The sequence below is a fragment of the Rissa tridactyla genome, chromosome 10, assembly GCF_028500815.1.
Source record: "Rissa tridactyla isolate bRisTri1 chromosome 10, bRisTri1.patW.cur.20221130, whole genome shotgun sequence".
In the NCBI taxonomy this organism is placed as follows: Eukaryota; Metazoa; Chordata; class Aves; order Charadriiformes; family Laridae; genus Rissa; species Rissa tridactyla.
In genome coordinates this window covers 17,006,608-17,022,517 of record NC_071475.1, presented here as the reverse complement: position 1 = coordinate 17,022,517, position 15,910 = coordinate 17,006,608, and the positions used below count along the sequence as shown (strand labels likewise).

The 15,910-nt window shown below is 45.2% G+C and overlaps 1 protein-coding gene across 1 annotated transcript in view; it reads left to right on the top strand.

Annotated features, from left to right (window-relative positions):
• Positions 1 to 15,910, top strand: part of DNAH1 (dynein axonemal heavy chain 1) — a 70,571-nt gene that overhangs the window by 27,494 nt on the left and 27,167 nt on the right. The window contains exons 24-45 of the mRNA XM_054216060.1: positions 411 to 590; positions 1,465 to 1,605; positions 2,268 to 2,431; positions 2,923 to 3,036; positions 3,626 to 3,814; positions 4,883 to 4,988; positions 6,052 to 6,165; positions 6,499 to 6,648; positions 7,151 to 7,237; positions 7,341 to 7,527; positions 7,647 to 7,738; positions 8,218 to 8,372; positions 10,015 to 10,192; positions 10,479 to 10,673; positions 11,348 to 11,467; positions 12,088 to 12,246; positions 12,540 to 12,644; positions 13,354 to 13,494; positions 13,986 to 14,146; positions 14,824 to 14,981; positions 15,118 to 15,291; positions 15,651 to 15,689. Of these exons, the coding sequence (XP_054072035.1) occupies positions 411 to 590; positions 1,465 to 1,605; positions 2,268 to 2,431; positions 2,923 to 3,036; positions 3,626 to 3,814; positions 4,883 to 4,988; positions 6,052 to 6,165; positions 6,499 to 6,648; positions 7,151 to 7,237; positions 7,341 to 7,527; positions 7,647 to 7,738; positions 8,218 to 8,372; positions 10,015 to 10,192; positions 10,479 to 10,673; positions 11,348 to 11,467; positions 12,088 to 12,246; positions 12,540 to 12,644; positions 13,354 to 13,494; positions 13,986 to 14,146; positions 14,824 to 14,981; positions 15,118 to 15,291; positions 15,651 to 15,689 (3,109 nt within the window). The remainder of the gene's footprint in view (positions 1 to 410; positions 591 to 1,464; positions 1,606 to 2,267; positions 2,432 to 2,922; positions 3,037 to 3,625; positions 3,815 to 4,882; positions 4,989 to 6,051; positions 6,166 to 6,498; positions 6,649 to 7,150; positions 7,238 to 7,340; positions 7,528 to 7,646; positions 7,739 to 8,217; positions 8,373 to 10,014; positions 10,193 to 10,478; positions 10,674 to 11,347; positions 11,468 to 12,087; positions 12,247 to 12,539; positions 12,645 to 13,353; positions 13,495 to 13,985; positions 14,147 to 14,823; positions 14,982 to 15,117; positions 15,292 to 15,650; positions 15,690 to 15,910) is intronic.

Genomic DNA, 15,910 nt, shown 5'->3' with positions numbered 1-15,910 from the left:
GAACTTTCAGTGATATGCTGGGGCACTGGAGAAGCTGTTAAAATTTTACTCTTAAACCGGACACTCTGACCTCAAGGGAAATGATTTGAATCTACAGAATTGAACAGGAATCAAGGGTTTGAATCCTGGACAGGCAATGAGAAATGTTCATTCTACCTATAATTTGATTTGCTTCACTCAAGTTAAACCCGTGATGTGAATCTCTTGTTTTCATACAATCATCCTCCATTTTTTGAAGAGGTTGTTTTACACATCTGTCGCACACTTTATTATCACTATTGACAACCAAGTTTGGTACCAGATTTATAATGAGCATACACCACTGCAGCCTGGCTCTCCCCTAGCGGCAGGAAGGCAGGGATAGAAAGGAAATCCTCCATGCACATCTTCTATTGCACTTCTTCCGTTAGCTGCTGTTCCAGGAGGACCTACAGATCACGCACATGTACTCTGCTGAAGGAGAAGAAGTGAAGCTGTTTCTTCCCATCTATCCCACTGACAATGTGGAGGACTGGCTGCTGGAAGTGGAGAAATCCATGAAGGCCACTGTCCGCGACAACATAGAAAGATCAATTGGTGTTTATCCAGAGGTAAGAGTTTTATCACAGACCGGCAGGTCTCTGGTGTCTTAGTTTCAGGCTTGCCATAGAGGTCACCAGTGATGGGGTTGATGAATTTGTGATACTCTGCTAGTTTTAAAATACAACCTTTAATCCAACTGTGCGTGTGTGTATCAAGTGCAGAATGCGCAGTTGAGCAAGTAGCTAATGGTCCAGAAGAATGCAAACCTGCACACTCACTTAACGGGCACAGAACACTTCCCAATATCATGGAACAACCCTGTGTGAATCCATTTCTGTTCCTTTCTCCGTATTCCTCTTTATAAGGATCCTACGCTCTTTCGTCGTCTTCAGCTCCCAAGTCTCACACAGTATGCTGGCAAAGGCAACCTAGGCAGTGTGAAGTATTGGTTGCAGTCAATGCATCAAGGGATCCATCTTGACTCTGGTTTCTGTGTAAGAGCTATGCTGGTAGAAAATTTAAATTTTTATTTGTTTTGGGTCTGGGGATGGAGAAAGGCTGAAAAAAGAAAAGGCCTCAGATATTTCTGTTACTGTTTTCTACTCTGTCTGAAAATTTGAAACTAAGAAGGTTATAACAGACCAGGGGAGGGGAAACATTCCTTTGGGTCTCACAGATTCCTGTTCTTCACCTGCTGCTGGCCACTTGTAACAGGTTACTAACCTGCAGGTGGCTTAGTGGAGAGAAGGTACCTGCTGTACCCAGTGCCCAGAGAGTCTGTGCCTGAAGAAGATTTCTTCACAGCGACTGGAGGAAAAAAAGGAAAGTCTCTTCAACAAGAACTTGGTTCTTATTTGTTAATTGTGCATCTCAGGGCAGGGAGACGTAGAAATAAATTTAGAAATAAAATTGTCTTATCACATTTCTTTTTCCTTTTTTAAGACTCCACGTACTACATGGGTCTTGGAATGGCCTGGCCAGGTGGTCATTGCCGGCTGCCAGATTTTCTGGACAAAGGAAGTGTCTGAAGCTCTGGAAGCTGGAGATTTGTCCAGCAGGCTTTTCCCACAGCTGTGTACTCAGGTATGAAGATTAATGTAAGGGTGCGGTTTTGCCAGATGGAGATTTTTCAATCACCAGACCGTAGATAACTCATAAATATAGCCAGGACAATACTGTAGGAGGAACAGAGACGCAGTCCTGCATAGCACAGCTCAAAACCAGGTAGAAAACCAGTTTTTTATCATCTTAATCATTAGGATATTTGTCATCATAAACCTCAAATAATGTACAGGACTGATAATATGATCATTACCTGAAGACAGAAAGAAGGTGAAAGATACCTTCTCTAGGGTCACCCAAGAAATCAAAGGTGAGGGAGAACCGAGTGATGGACAGTAGAAATCAAAGTGAAACTGCATCCTTCATGTCTGTTCCATGCATCTAATCACACTTAATACCTGGGAGATATAGCGTCCTCAACTCTGGGCCTCACGGTGGCTTGAACTCTTTCTTTTCCCCTGAATGTGTTAATGGTGTAAAAGTCAGCTCTGAGCCAGCCCTGAGCAGTGTTTGTTTGCTTTCTGAGCAGTCATTCAGATCTCTGACGAGCGAAGAGGCAGAAGTTGCCTGGACGCAGCCTGTTATCTGGACTTAGCATGCCATAAGTTTGACTGTATTGTGTTAGTACAGCCTGGGTCTTTGGGATATGGATTGCATCAAAGTACTTTCTTTTCCTTACCCAGCTGGGCAATTTGGTTGCCCTGGTCCGTGGAAAATTGTCTAAGACGCAGCGAGCAGTGTTGTCAGCTCTTATTGTGATTGAGGTCCACGCCAAGGATGTTGCAGCAAAGCTGATTGAGGAGAATGTGACAAGCATGAATGATTTCGAGTGGATCTCCCAGCTCAGGTAGAGAGCATAGCTGTTGAACCTCACCTGGCCAGTCTTCGTTCTCCTTACCCATCAGCCATGTACATGACAAAAGGAAACCAGAGTTTGCATAGTCTGTAAGCAGTTTTCCTGAGTTGCCTCTAACATCCCTATGAGGAGTGCAATTGAAGTCTGCTAAGGATGGCAGTTCTAAGGCATCTGAGACAGACCTAGTTTTGATGGCATCCACTTTGGCAATATAGACTAAGCCATACCGTGGCGTTTCACAGCCTCACTGTCAAAGGGCATGCCTTCTGCCCAAGGAGGAGTGTGATGCTTCATATAACACCTAATTCCAGGTCCTGTGAGAACTCCTGTCCACCCTGTTGTGTTACCTTATCCTTTCTTCTCTCGAGAGGGAAATCCCATGATATGCAGGTCTCCAAACCTGCAGGCTGTAGTCTTCTGAGCTGCTGTATTGGCTGCCAGCCAGTGTTTATCTTTCTGATGTCATGTTGCCTCATCATTAGGTACTACTGGACACAGGGGGACCTGTACATCAGAGCTGTCAATGCCGAATTTATCTATGGCTATGAATATCTAGGGAACAGTGGCCGTTTGGTTATCACGCCCCTCACTGACAGGTAAGGAGATTGTTTTCTGGGTAGTCAGTGGTGGGAGTTTTTTATCTGGATGAACAAGCCTGATTGGGGACTAAACCAAGGATCTGACCATGCTGGTCTCCCTGCTTAATACATGTAAGTATAAACCATATGTACAGTAAAGGACTACTTGAGACGAGGGAACAGGAACATGCTGGCATTGGTTCTACTGTATTCCTAGTGATCAGTGCTCAGACTGATTGCTTTCAGTACTCTGACTCATATAAAATGCCCACCTGATAGCTAAGGAGCTCTTCTACAAACCAGTAGGTAGGGGCATCTAATACTCTAGAATATGCAGCAGCAATAATAGTTATACCCTTTTGTAATTGTGCTTTTTCTGGAGAGTGAGTTTGTAGCCAGTGTCAGAAGGATTTATCCATGCAGCCCACGTGAATACTAATCAAGGCCACATAGCTAACTCCTTTGCAGAGTGCTGCATATCTACGCAGTTCTGTAGAATAATAAATGATGGATTCCTACTTGTCTCCAGCTGGATAGATCATACGTCTCCCTTACTGAAATCAGTAGTAGAAATGCTTTTCATCATCTGGTCTCTTCTTTGTTGTAGGTGTTATCTGACGCTTACAGGAGCTCTGCACCTGAAATTTGGAGGAGCACCCGCAGGACCAGCAGGAACAGGCAAAACAGAAACAACAAAAGACCTGGGGAAAGCACTAGCAATCCAGACTGTAGTGTTCAACTGCTCTGACCAGCTTGACTTTATGGCAATGGGAAAGTTTTTCAAGGGACTAGCCAGGTACAATGAAACGCTGTGTGTCATTATCAAGGAGTGGGTAGGATACAGGGATGCTGGCCACTGGGAATTGGTGAGTAGTTTTCATAGCAGCCCAGAAGAGCGAGCAAAACCCACACAGTAAGTGGGTTACTGTGTTCCCAGAATGAGCAAAGTTATAAAATTCCTGTCAGAAGGGAGGGGCGGTTGAGCCAATTAAAAAAAAAAAAAAAAATATAAAAAGAGATCCTGTTCATTTAAGGCAAAATTAAAATGCTTTGCACCAATCCACTATTAGAAACCTGTGCAAATGTTTGCAGCTCTGGCCTTTGTTTTAATATCATACGCATTGGACTGAGATTCAGCCCACAAGCTGCTTAATCTTAAGAAGGAGAGAATCTGCTGAGTGTATCCAAAATTGAGCAGCCGAGAGAGACTGCTCTAAGCCCTGAGGGATCCTCTCAAAGACAATTCTCTCTTCTCTACATTTCAAACAGAGCTGGTCCAATTAGTCTGTTGCATGCTGGTGAATCTGAATTAGTTACTCCAACAAAAGCTGATACTCTTTTCTCAGATGTTTTCTTTGTAAGTAATTTCACTTCTTTCTTAAACCATGCCTTGTGGGAAGATCACCTTCCTCATATACATGCTTCCAGCTTTATACATAGTCTTCTAAGCATTGAAAAATGGACTTAAGAGATGTCTAAATTGTATCTGCTACACTCACAGCTCAGGTACAGAACAGGAATTCAACGTGACACCTCTTTCAAGCCCAAATCTGTAACATGCAGAATTTGTCTCAGGCTGTAGGGTCAGACATTACCATGGTCTTGCAGGGACCACGCACTTTCTGACTCATCACATGGCCTGAGGTGCGTACTCAGGATGAGGGGCTACAGCCCCTTCCACTGTATCAGTACACTGTGTCACTACCTGCTGTGGGATGCTAAGCGCCTTTTAGGTTCACTGCTTTTCCCTGTGCTGCCTCTCCAGTATTTGGATTTATAATTTCTAGATCCAGCTGAACTTGTGACTGCAAGTTTGCTCTTGTGTGATGTTCCTGATGCTCCTTGCTTTTCCTTCCTTTCTCAGCTCTGGTGCATGGGCTTGCTTTGATGAATTCAACCGCATTGATATTGAGGTGCTGTCTGTGGTGGCCCAGCAGATCACAACCATTCAGAAAGCACAGCAGCAGAGGGTACGTAATTAACACGTGGTTGCAAAGGCAGACAAAAAAGTCTCCACTTGAGCTAGTCTAGGCAAGCCCTTGTCTTTGCATGCATCTTCATGGAGGACCAGCTTCACTGCTCAGAGGCAACTCAGACAGATATACTTGAGCTTGGAGAGGGAGGAGTAATGCCCTAGCTGCGGCACGTCATATCAGGCCATTACATAGTCAGCATCCTGGGTGGGTTTTGTAACTTCATCCTAGTCTGTGCTGCCACAGCTGCCCACACTCTCACAGACTGAAGTACTTCTCAGCTTGAGCTGCGGTGCCAGCAGACTTTGGTGTGAGAGATGCTCCGATACAGATCCACTGAGCTGATACAAATTGGAGCTGTGATAAATGCAGCCAGTGTTCTGCCATGAGTTGTTTGGCACCACATTTGTCTAAATGTGTTATCCAAGCTTTTGTTTGTTCACAAAACCCAATATGTGCAGAAAAATGCATACTCATGCACACACAGAGTTGCAATGTAAAGTGAGTTGTTGGCTTTACATGGAGACTCAGCTGTCAGCCAGTCTAGATGCTCTGCTTTGTACTCTGTAGGCTCAGAGGGGTTAAGACCTGAATCTCCTTGACTTTGGCTTGGAATTAGAAACTTGCACTCTGTGAATTCTTCTGCATTACTTTATCCCCCATCTGAAATTACTACTTACACGGCTTTAAAAAGGATTTAGGTTTCTCTTTGCCCTCTCTGCCACAAATTAATTCAGGTCCAAACTCTACTGCAGAATAAATGGAAAGATGTTTGTTTACAGCTGGAGGGGTAGAATTCTGTTCAAGAGCCAAAAAAAAAATTTATCCTATCAGTAAATCTCTAAGCCCAGTTTCTTAAACAAGGAAAAATATTGCTGGTAATACTGGATTCCTGCAGTGGGACCAGATTGAGTCACTACAGTTGTGGGCAGCTGTGTGTGTCCGTGCTTGATAATTTTAACTACTGAAAGCCATTGTTATCCTCTTGGAAGATTCTGCTACATTATTTAATTTGCAGGTCAGGCTCTGTTCTTTGAGGATGATCGTATTAATTTTCTAGGTGGATCGCTTCATGTTTGAAGGCACAGAGATCCCACTGGTCCCATCCTGTGCAGTCTTCATCACAATGAACCCAGGGTATGCTGGGCGTACTGAACTCCCCGATAACCTGAAGGTGAGGAGAGCAGACTGCATAGGCGGAAAGAAGAGGGGCGTATGGGTGCTGGATGCTACCCAGACCAGCAGTGTGTCCATGACAAGGATTAGGATGTGATGCTTTTGGAAAGTTTCTAGGATCATTTTGAGATTTGAATCACATCTGTAAGCAAATGACACTCCTTGTGTTGTGTCTGGTTGCAGTCTGCAGGGATGCTACCCTGACAGAAGCGAGGCACACTCATGCTGTGTCCTCTAAACAGTCTGGGATAGATACTCAGCCTTTTCAGTTTGCTGGGAAAAGCAAGAAACAAACAGTGTTTTGATCTTGTGTTGGTACTGTATGTTTCAGGCTCTCTTTCGTCCTGTGGCTATGATGGTCCCAGATTACTCCATGATTGCTGAGATCTCGCTCTATTCCTTTGGGTTTAATGAAGCCAAAATCCTTGCAAAGAAGATCACCACAACATTCAAACTATTGTCAGAGCAGCTCAGCACCCAGGTAGATGTCTTAATATCCGTGAGTGTTTTTTAAATGTGAGGTTTTCTCAGCCTAGGCACAAAGTATCTGAATGGTTCTCTTGGTGCCTTGTGATAACATATCACAAAAAGGTCGCAATATCCATTCCTCATCAACCCCCCTCCTTTCTAATTGTCATTTCTCCTTCTGTAGCTGAGCTTACATTCACCTTTAGTCCTAGTTAGAATTACAATGGCAGGAGAGTTGAGCCAAGCAGCCCTGCCTACTTCTCCCTCCATCTAGGATTTTTCATCATCCGGTTATTCTCGTCTTCCTCACCCATAGCCTGTACAGCTGAGGACTGGTTAGTTGTTTGAAGGATCCTGAGAGCAGACTTGGATGAAGGAGCAGTTGTTCTGGAGGCATAACTCTCTCTTCTCTTTTTTCTTTTTTTTTCTTACCTGCTGAGTGCATGCATAGGTTCAGTCTTTTCTAGGTGATGTTCCTGTATTTGATGACATTGTTTCCTCTATGCCTTTTCCAGGACCACTATGACTTTGGGATGAGAGCTGTGAAGACTGTCATCTCAACAGCTGGCAACCTTAAAAGAGAGAATCCTACTATGAATGAGGTAAATGTACTTATACTTCACACTGTCATAGACTTATGTGGCCTTTTCTGCAGCCACGTAAGAGGCAGGATCTTTGAAGTTCTGAGTTCTTAAATCTTTGCAGGAGCTGATCTGCCTGCGGGCTATCAGGGATGCCAACGTACCCAAATTCCTGCAGGATGACCTCAAGCTCTTCAGTGGTATTGTCTCAGATTTATTTCCCAAGATCAGAGAAAAACCTGTTGATTATGGCATCCTGGAAGAAGCCATTCGTAAATCCTGCATCAAAGGGAATCTGAAGGATGTTGATGGTGAGGGGAGGGAAAGGCTCTCCACGAGCTCCCTCTAGGCCTGGGCTTTTAGTCCGGTGCTCTGCCCTGGGAAAGAGACAGCTGCTCCCAGACCCACTATGCATCATCTTCCTCTACAGGTTTTGTGACTAAGTGCATCCAGCTCTATGAAACGACTGTGGTTCGTCATGGCCTGATGCTAGTGGGGCCAACGGGCTCTGGGAAGACAAAGGTATGGTTGAGACACTGAGCTGGCCCCAGCAAACCATCACCCGCCTAGTGATGCAGAGCGTTAAGCTTCACAGAAGACTCACGCTCTGGCATTTTCAGTTTCTCTCACGTAGAAGTGAGGGGACCAAGATGCTGCCTTTTAGTATTGATTTATAGCCATGGGGAAGTATATTAGAAGCTCAGTCTTTCGAGTTGAGAGATTAGACTGAAGTTTATTAGCTCTGCTGCAGATTTCTAAGGCTGAGACATACTTTGACATCTCAAGATGCTTCAGGCCTCTTGCACAGGCGATCTAACTTCCTCCGCCTGCACCTGGAATGCTTTATTTCTGTCAATACAGACAGGCATCTCCTTACTATGATATTATCTTTCACTCCACCTCCTTTCTTGATGCCTTTTGAATGCAGTTGCTGTGAGAGCAAGTGGCTTTGTCATGATGGAGCCATGGCAGTTATCTCTCTTGCTCTCCTGCTTTTGCAGAGTTATGAAGTCCTGGCAGCTGCAATGACGTCATTGAAAGGTCAGCCTGCAGCCAGTGGTGGGAATTACGAAGCAGTCAGCTACTTTGTTCTGAATCCCAAATCCATCACAATGGGCCAGCTTTATGGAGAGTTCAACTTGCTAACGCATGAGTGGTAAAGTACAAAACCTGCTTTCCTTCCTTCCAGATGGGAAATGTTTTTGTTCTGGTCTTGAGCGTCTTCTCTTCAAGGCTGAGAACTATTTAGAGTAGTGGCATAAAACCAGAAGCGATCAAGTCCTTATCCTCACCAAGCTACAATAGCCAGTCACGGCGATTTAAGCTGACATCTTTTATTGTGTGCTTGGCCCGGCTGCCAGCACATGCCCAGACAGTTACTGCAGCTCAGCTGGCAGCATTAACTGTGTAACAAGGAATAATTCAATTGCTTTGGAGCACATGCCCCTGCTCTAAGATACAGCAGCTTAAAAACATTTGCTTTGCTTCTAAAGAAAAGTCATCTCTGTGCTGCGCACTTGAATTGTTCTGTATAAATACACTGGTGGCCTTGAATGATGAGGGATGACTTTCAGGCATAAAGGGGCATTTCTTTCCCATTACCAGGGCTCCTGCTTTCTTACGTGGTGTGGAAGCGAGAACCAATAGCCCATTTGCCCTCTTGACAGCCAGGTCCTACTGCTTGTGTTTCCATATGTGACCTGAGGTTGACTTTGCAGCTCACTATTCAGAAGCTAAGGTGTGAGAAGCAGCGTGAATTTCCCTTCGCCCCTGTCACCCACCGCTTGCTTAGGGGCAAAGCTAAAGACCGTGTTCTGTAAAACCAGGGAAACTAAATAAACGTTAACAGCCTCTAGGAAAAGTGCAGGCAAGGAAACATTAGTGATGCTGAGACCCAGAGCTTCCCAACCTGGGCTCTGGTGCATATTTACTGAAGGACATTTTATAGGATATTCCGGTTAAGCTTGACAGTTTATTTATGATGTGACTCTACCCAAGGGCAGCACACAGACACGTCAACATGACAAAAAGAAAAATACAGCAGCCATGTAAAATGTATTTACAGACAAATCCATCTGTTTTAATCAGCTGAGCTTTAGAGCAGACTGTTTTCCCTTGATCTCAGTAACAATACCCTGGAATTCACTAGCACTATTAAAATAACACATAATTATTTAATAATGGGAGTAGAGTCCAGGGCCTGAACAGAAATTGCGCTCCAGGTTTCCATGCACAGATTAAGTTCTTGCTGTCAACAGCTACCATTCTTTGTGTGTCTGTTCTGTTCACCAGCTCCAGCACCACCTGGGTTCACAGGCAGCTGAGGATGGGGAACTCCAATTATAAAGATGGTAGAGTCATGCTCTTTAGCCTGGATTCATCCTCCTAACCTATAGTTACCCAACTGAAGCATCTGAATGAGCAGAGTAGCTGTCTTGAGTCTCCCTTTATGCTTGATGGAGAAAAAGAGGCACCTCCAGAGAGCAGATAACCTGCCTATGACTTGAACTGGATGCTAGCAAGGCCTCTTTGTTTTTCACTGAGGACAGAGAGGTTAAAGGGAAGCTTGGCATTTTATAGTTAGATAACATAAAGTCCAGATCTTAATGCCCAAAGAAATTGTTTCATGGTGCTGCTCTGGCTGAGATGTATGTCTCAGTGCTCATTGACAAGTGAGGCACAGGTATCCTTGGGCACATGAACCAAGGTCAGATCTGTTGCCTTATATGGTGGGAGCTCTGCCATTTCTTTCAGCAAAACCAGAATGGGCCAAGCCCTGCCTTCCTCCCACTTTTCAGGACAGATGGGATCCTTTCGTCACTCATCCGTCGGGGAGCTGCGGACACTGACACCATCAAGAAGTGGTACATGTTTGATGGCCCAGTTGATGCTTTGTGGATTGAGAACATGAACACGGTGCTAGATGACAATAAGAAGCTGTGTCTCAGCTCAGGGGAAATCATCAAGCTGACAGAGGTAACTCATCCCTCCTGCTTTTGCTGCCTGTTGTCTGTTTTTCTCCCTCCCCCTTGGAACAAACTTGCCTTTTACTTCCTACTTGATGTCTGTCATGGACTTGTATGGAAATTGCTGTCTCAGTAGCAGGCCTGTGTTGGCCAGACCTCTGCCGTGCTGCACAAGCAGCAGAAGAGGAGGGCTCCTGCAGCAAAGGGAAATATTTCAGCTTCACCAAATTATTCTGAAAGGCATATCAGAAGTGATCAAGTCCTTATCCTTCTTTCTCTTCTTTTGCATTTTCCAGAGCATGACCATGATGTTTGAAGTCCAGGATCTGGCTGTTGCTTCCCCTGCCACGGTCTCCCGCTGTGGCATGGTTTACCTGGAACCCAGCATCTTGGGGCTGGAGCCCTTCATCGAGTGCTGGCTGCAAAACATCCCAGGCATCATGCAGCCCTTCTCACAGCAGCTAGCATCTCTCTTCAGGAGATTCCTCAAGGTGAGCTACCATGTTATTTCAGCCCTTCTGTGGCTTGGAGTTTGTCAGCTCAGATATCAACCAGCCCAAACTTGTCAAGGCTTGGATTTAAATGCCATTGTGGGAGTGCTTCAGACTAACAGTGTATAAACTGCTCTGTGAATTTCCTGGGTTTAATAGAGGTTATTCACTGATCCCTACAGATGTTTCTTAGTCTTATTGGTCATTATAGTTTGTTTTATTTCCTTTTTAAATTATCTTCTGGACAAAATCATCCATTGCTTACAGTGGAGTTACTTCAGGGAGAAGGTTGTAAGAACAAGTCTTGTTATTTCTGCTCTTCTCCTGAGCCACTATTTTAATGAATAACCCAGAGCTGCAAAGGAAAGGTCTGGAGGGAGCAAACTATTTAACAGCAGTGATGGCACAAGATGCACATCACTGTTGCACAGAACCAAAAGGCAAGCCCAGAGATTTCTCATGACTAAGACTGAAGCAAGTGGTTTGACTTACTTTTCTCTCCAGCCAAAATGGTGGTACTCGGGACACAGCAGGAAATAGCAGCATTCTCAGTCATCCCCTCCCTGCTAAATGTAGCCTGGGGGGAGGCAAGGAGAAACCAGAACCCCAGAAGGTAAAAGCAAAGTCAATTGTGTTGGATGGTGACACTGAGCTGTTCCTGCCTCTCCTTACAGGAGGCCATCAGTTTTGTCCGGAGATTTGTGAAGGAGATAATTGCCTCAACGGACAGTAACCTCACAAGGAGCCTCTTCACGCTCTTGGAATGTTTGTTTCAGCCTTTCATTCCCATTGAGGTATGATTTTGCTGCTATAGTTTGTGTGTATTTGTAATTCTCAAGGGCACTAAGTCCATACAGAGGGTGAGTCACCAGAGAACAAAGTGTTGGTGCAGAAAGGTCATGCTGTAGCTCATCTATGTGGCAGAAGGCAATACAACATCCTGCAAAGCACAGGTAAACCTGGAAAGATCATGCTTTGGCCACTGAAAGAGCAAAAGATAAGCTCCATGCCTAGCAGACATGGAGGGAAGAGGTTCGCTTTTATTTATAGCAGAGGGAATTGGGGAATGAGTGGAAAGCAGAGATCAGAGCTAAGCAGCAATGCACTTCAGATTGCAGGTCCTTTGAGAATTAGCATTGAAGAAGGCTGGACAATTTTCAAATTAAAAAACAAAGACTAAATTCTTCTCCCAGCTCCTGTTGAGTGACATTAGTTCAGCAAGGGGAGTCTCTCAAGTACACCAGTGAAACGGCAAGTTTTAATCCCCAGAATATATTAACAAGGCCTGTGAAAAACTATCTAGAAAAAGCTACATACAAGCTGAATAGAATTATGAGGCCATTAAGAAGAGTCTGGGTTTTGTGTACCTTAACCATGCCTGAGAATTTTACTTCTAGTCTTTTGTGGTTCTCAGGGAATTAAGAGTATTCCCCAGGAAAAGGCAGCTCGTATCGGAGAGCTGATTGAGCCCTGGTTTATATTTGCCTTGATCTGGAGTGTGGGAGCTACTGGAGATTCCCAAGGTCGCATGGCCTTCAGCTCATGGCTCAGGGAGAAGATGGAAAAGGAAAAGGTGAGTAAAGGAAAAGCAAATCCTCTCTCATTAGAGAGGGAATGGGTAATGAGGAATGGGGTTCAGAGCTTCTTGAAAGCCTGGAGGCTTTGGATGGGCTTCCTCTTGGGATCTCGTGTACCATACCTGCCTCAAACTTCAAGGATCCCCTGGAGCTGGAAGATCTGGGAGAGACACCTGACCCCCCTGGTCTGGGCAGCATCCCATTAGTAAAGTCGTCCTTGCAGCAGTGCAGATCCTCCTCTATATTCAGCTGAGTGGCCTGCAAGTTTACCCCAGCTTTATTCCCACAGATCCAGTTACTTTTCCCAGAAGAAGGGCTAGTTTATGACTATAAACTGTACGATGCTGGGCTTAGCAGTGCTGAAGATGATCTGGATGAGGAGGTCGTTAAGGAGGTAAAATATTTCACTTTCTACTCCAGGCTGGGAAATTTGGGGTGAGGGACCAGGAAACAATACAGTCCTGCCAAATTTGGTAGGATTTTCTCATCAAGGGCAAATAAGAAAGGCCTATAGGAACCAAGTGAGAACGTTTAAAGTGAAATGAAGCTTTTCATTAAAGGAAGAAGGCAGTTTCTTGCCCTCAGGGATGTGAAGCAGATCTTTTGAATCTGAGCCAAGAGCTGATCAGTTCAGACCTAAGTGCCTCTGCCAGTGCTCAGGAAAGTGAGAGGGCTCTACGAGTGTGACTGCTGGAGGACAGGGAGAAGCTCGGATGGAAAGGTCTCTCTGTGTTAGAAAGAAGAGCTGTGTGCAGCACAGTCTGGAGGGAAGAGCAAGGCAGACAAATATGCCATGTTTTCCACAGGAGACAGTAGGGCATAGAAGGCCCATCTGACTGACAGTCACCAGCCCCTAGGCTGAAACGAGAAAAAAAAAAAAAAAAAAAAGGAAAAAAAAAGAGGAAAAATGCTTCCCCTTCCTGAAATCAGAGCAAAGAAAAGAGCCCTACATGAGCATCAGCTGCTTGGTAGAAGCTGCCAGCATCGTTTCTGTGGGAAGGCCACAGCGGGTCTGTGACAGGGAAAACACAGCAGCAATAGTTTTCCTATTCCTGCAGGGGATAGATGCAACTGCCCTCTCTAAACACAGCCATACCTTTCAGGTGTGCTGGGAGAAGTGGCTGGACTCTTCAGCAAAGTTCACCATGGTTCCTGATACCAACTACTGTGACATTATTGTGCCCACGATGAACACAGTCCGAATGGCCCATCTGCTGGAGCTGTTGCTCACCAACCATAAGCCAGTACGTGCTCAGCCTTGTCTTTGCTTTTTTGATTCAAACTTCTTCTCATCAAGAGGGGCACCTTTTCCTCTCCCAGTGCAGTCAGAACCTAACAGCTACCTGATACTTTGAAATTATTTCCCACTCTCATGGATTTGTAGTTCTTTGCTCAACAAGAGTTCTCCGTTCAGTCCCCAGGCACCACACAGTGCCCCAAAGGAATATCAACACTCTTTTTCAATCAAATTGAACAGCAATTGCTAGATAGCCCATCGCCATCCCTCTTTACCTCTTTCCTATGGTTCCATTTCATACTTCTCTGGTTGGATTCTTTCCACACCAAGAGATCTATTGAGCAGCTGTCCTTACTGAAGAAGCGACCCTTCTGTCCTCTCCCAGCCTTTGAATGCCTAAGTGAGCAGTAACCTGCATTTCCTCCAGCAAACGTCAGAAAGCTGGGAAACACAGACTGCATGCCTATGGTTATGTTGCATTCCTGATTGTGCTTCTAGGTTCTCTGCATTGGTCCCACGGGCACCGGGAAGACTCTCACAATTACAGACAAGCTTTTGAAGAAATTGCCTCCCAGATACGTCACCCACTTCCTGATGTTTTCGGCACGCACCTCTGCTAACCAAACCCAGGATCTCATTGACAGCAAACTGGATAAGAGGCAAGTTTCGTTTCTATGTTCACAAAGGCAGCATCCCTAAGCTCAATGTTTCCATCAACTTGGCCATTTAGTTTCATCCCAAGACCTGAAAGGGCCCCAAGCATGTACAGCTGCGGATAACAAATAGGACACACAGCAAACCTGAGCTGGGATTGTGAGAGCCAGTAATAACTTGATACAACAGCAAGAAAGTGAGAAAGATTAGTGAGGGTCTGTAAGAGTTGCTCCAGTTCTAGTTATTCCAAAAATACTATGTTTCATAGCATGGGTGTTTGCAAACCCAGGTGCGGGATTGTAATAGAAACTGATGAGGGGAGAAAAGGTGACTGCTGATCCCCAATCCCACTCCCCAGGGTTAACAGCTTCCCTTTTGCCTCCCTGGTCAGCCACAGGTTTGAAGTTTCTAACAGATTCACGGGCTCAAGCTTTGCTTTTATTTGCACCCATTTATTCATTGACATTGTGCATAAGTAGACAAAATTTCACTTGTGTTTGAGAAGAAGTTGGTGCCTCAAACATTGCTCCAGATCTTTTCCATGCAAAGGCCCATATAAAGGTGTATGGAGTGTAAGTGTAAGGATAGCTGAAACTGCTAACCCAGGAAACCTCTGGAGAAAAAAACTGCTTTCGGATCGAGTCAGGAGTTCCTTTGCAATAGTTGTCCTGTGTCCTTACAGGCGGAAGGGTGTGTTCGGGCCTCCGGTTGGACGGTACTTCATATTTTTTATTGATGATTTGAACATGCCCATGCTGGAGACATACGGTGCTCAGCCACCTATCGAGCTGCTGCGGCAATGGATGGACCACCAGGGCTGGTACGACAGGAAGCAGATCGGTATGACCCAGGTCCTTTGCCCAGTACTCCTGGCAAAAGTTGGCCTGTTGATAGATATGCATACCTCCTGTGGAGACTTGTGGCGAGGGTTTTTAGCTACAACCTAGCATTCATTCCCGATTTTTCACTCTTCAAGGCACCTTTAAGAAGCTGGTGGATATTAATTTCATCTGTGCCATGGGACCTCCTGGAGGGGGAAGAAACGCTGTCACTCCACGCCTCACACGCCATTTCAACTACCTTTCCTTCACGGAGATGGAGGAGAGCAGCAAGAAGGCTATCTTCTCCACCATCCTTGGCAGCTGGATGGGTAAGTTCTGCAGACAACTGCCACCTTCTCCTCCTGTTGCTGGTGAACTCAATGGAGGTAGAAAAGGGAGGAATATCTGATCGAAGTGTTGGAAGCTGGAACTTGTATTAGTTGTTTGAAGATGCTTTTGGGAAAGTGATGTTTGAATCTTAGCAAACAGAGAGCTCATACACTGTTAAGTTTTAGGGCCAAACTCTGCTGGTGTAAATCAGCAAACTTCAACTTTGGCTCTCACATACTCTTCTTAAGGTATCCCATAGGCTAGGCCTTTCGAAGAGGATTTTGTTTGTGATAGATGATGCAGTTATCCTTTACCTCAGCAAGTAAAGTCGCAGCTCAGGTTTTCTGTCTTTTTCTAGATGGACTTCTCGGAGAAAGAAGTTACAGAGATCCAGTGCGTAAGTAAGAGCAGAAAGATGAGAGACAGAGAGAGACTGTGAACAGAACAAGCTGATGGGCACAGCATGGCGTAGCTTACCTGTGCTTTCAGCAGACAGACACTTGCCCAGACAACAGCCTTCTGTGGAAGCAGAGCCTTCTGTTACTCTCCATCTGCTGCAGCCTGTGGACAGCTGAGCAGGGAGGATCTAAGCATGGTGCTACAGCCACCCAGAAAAAA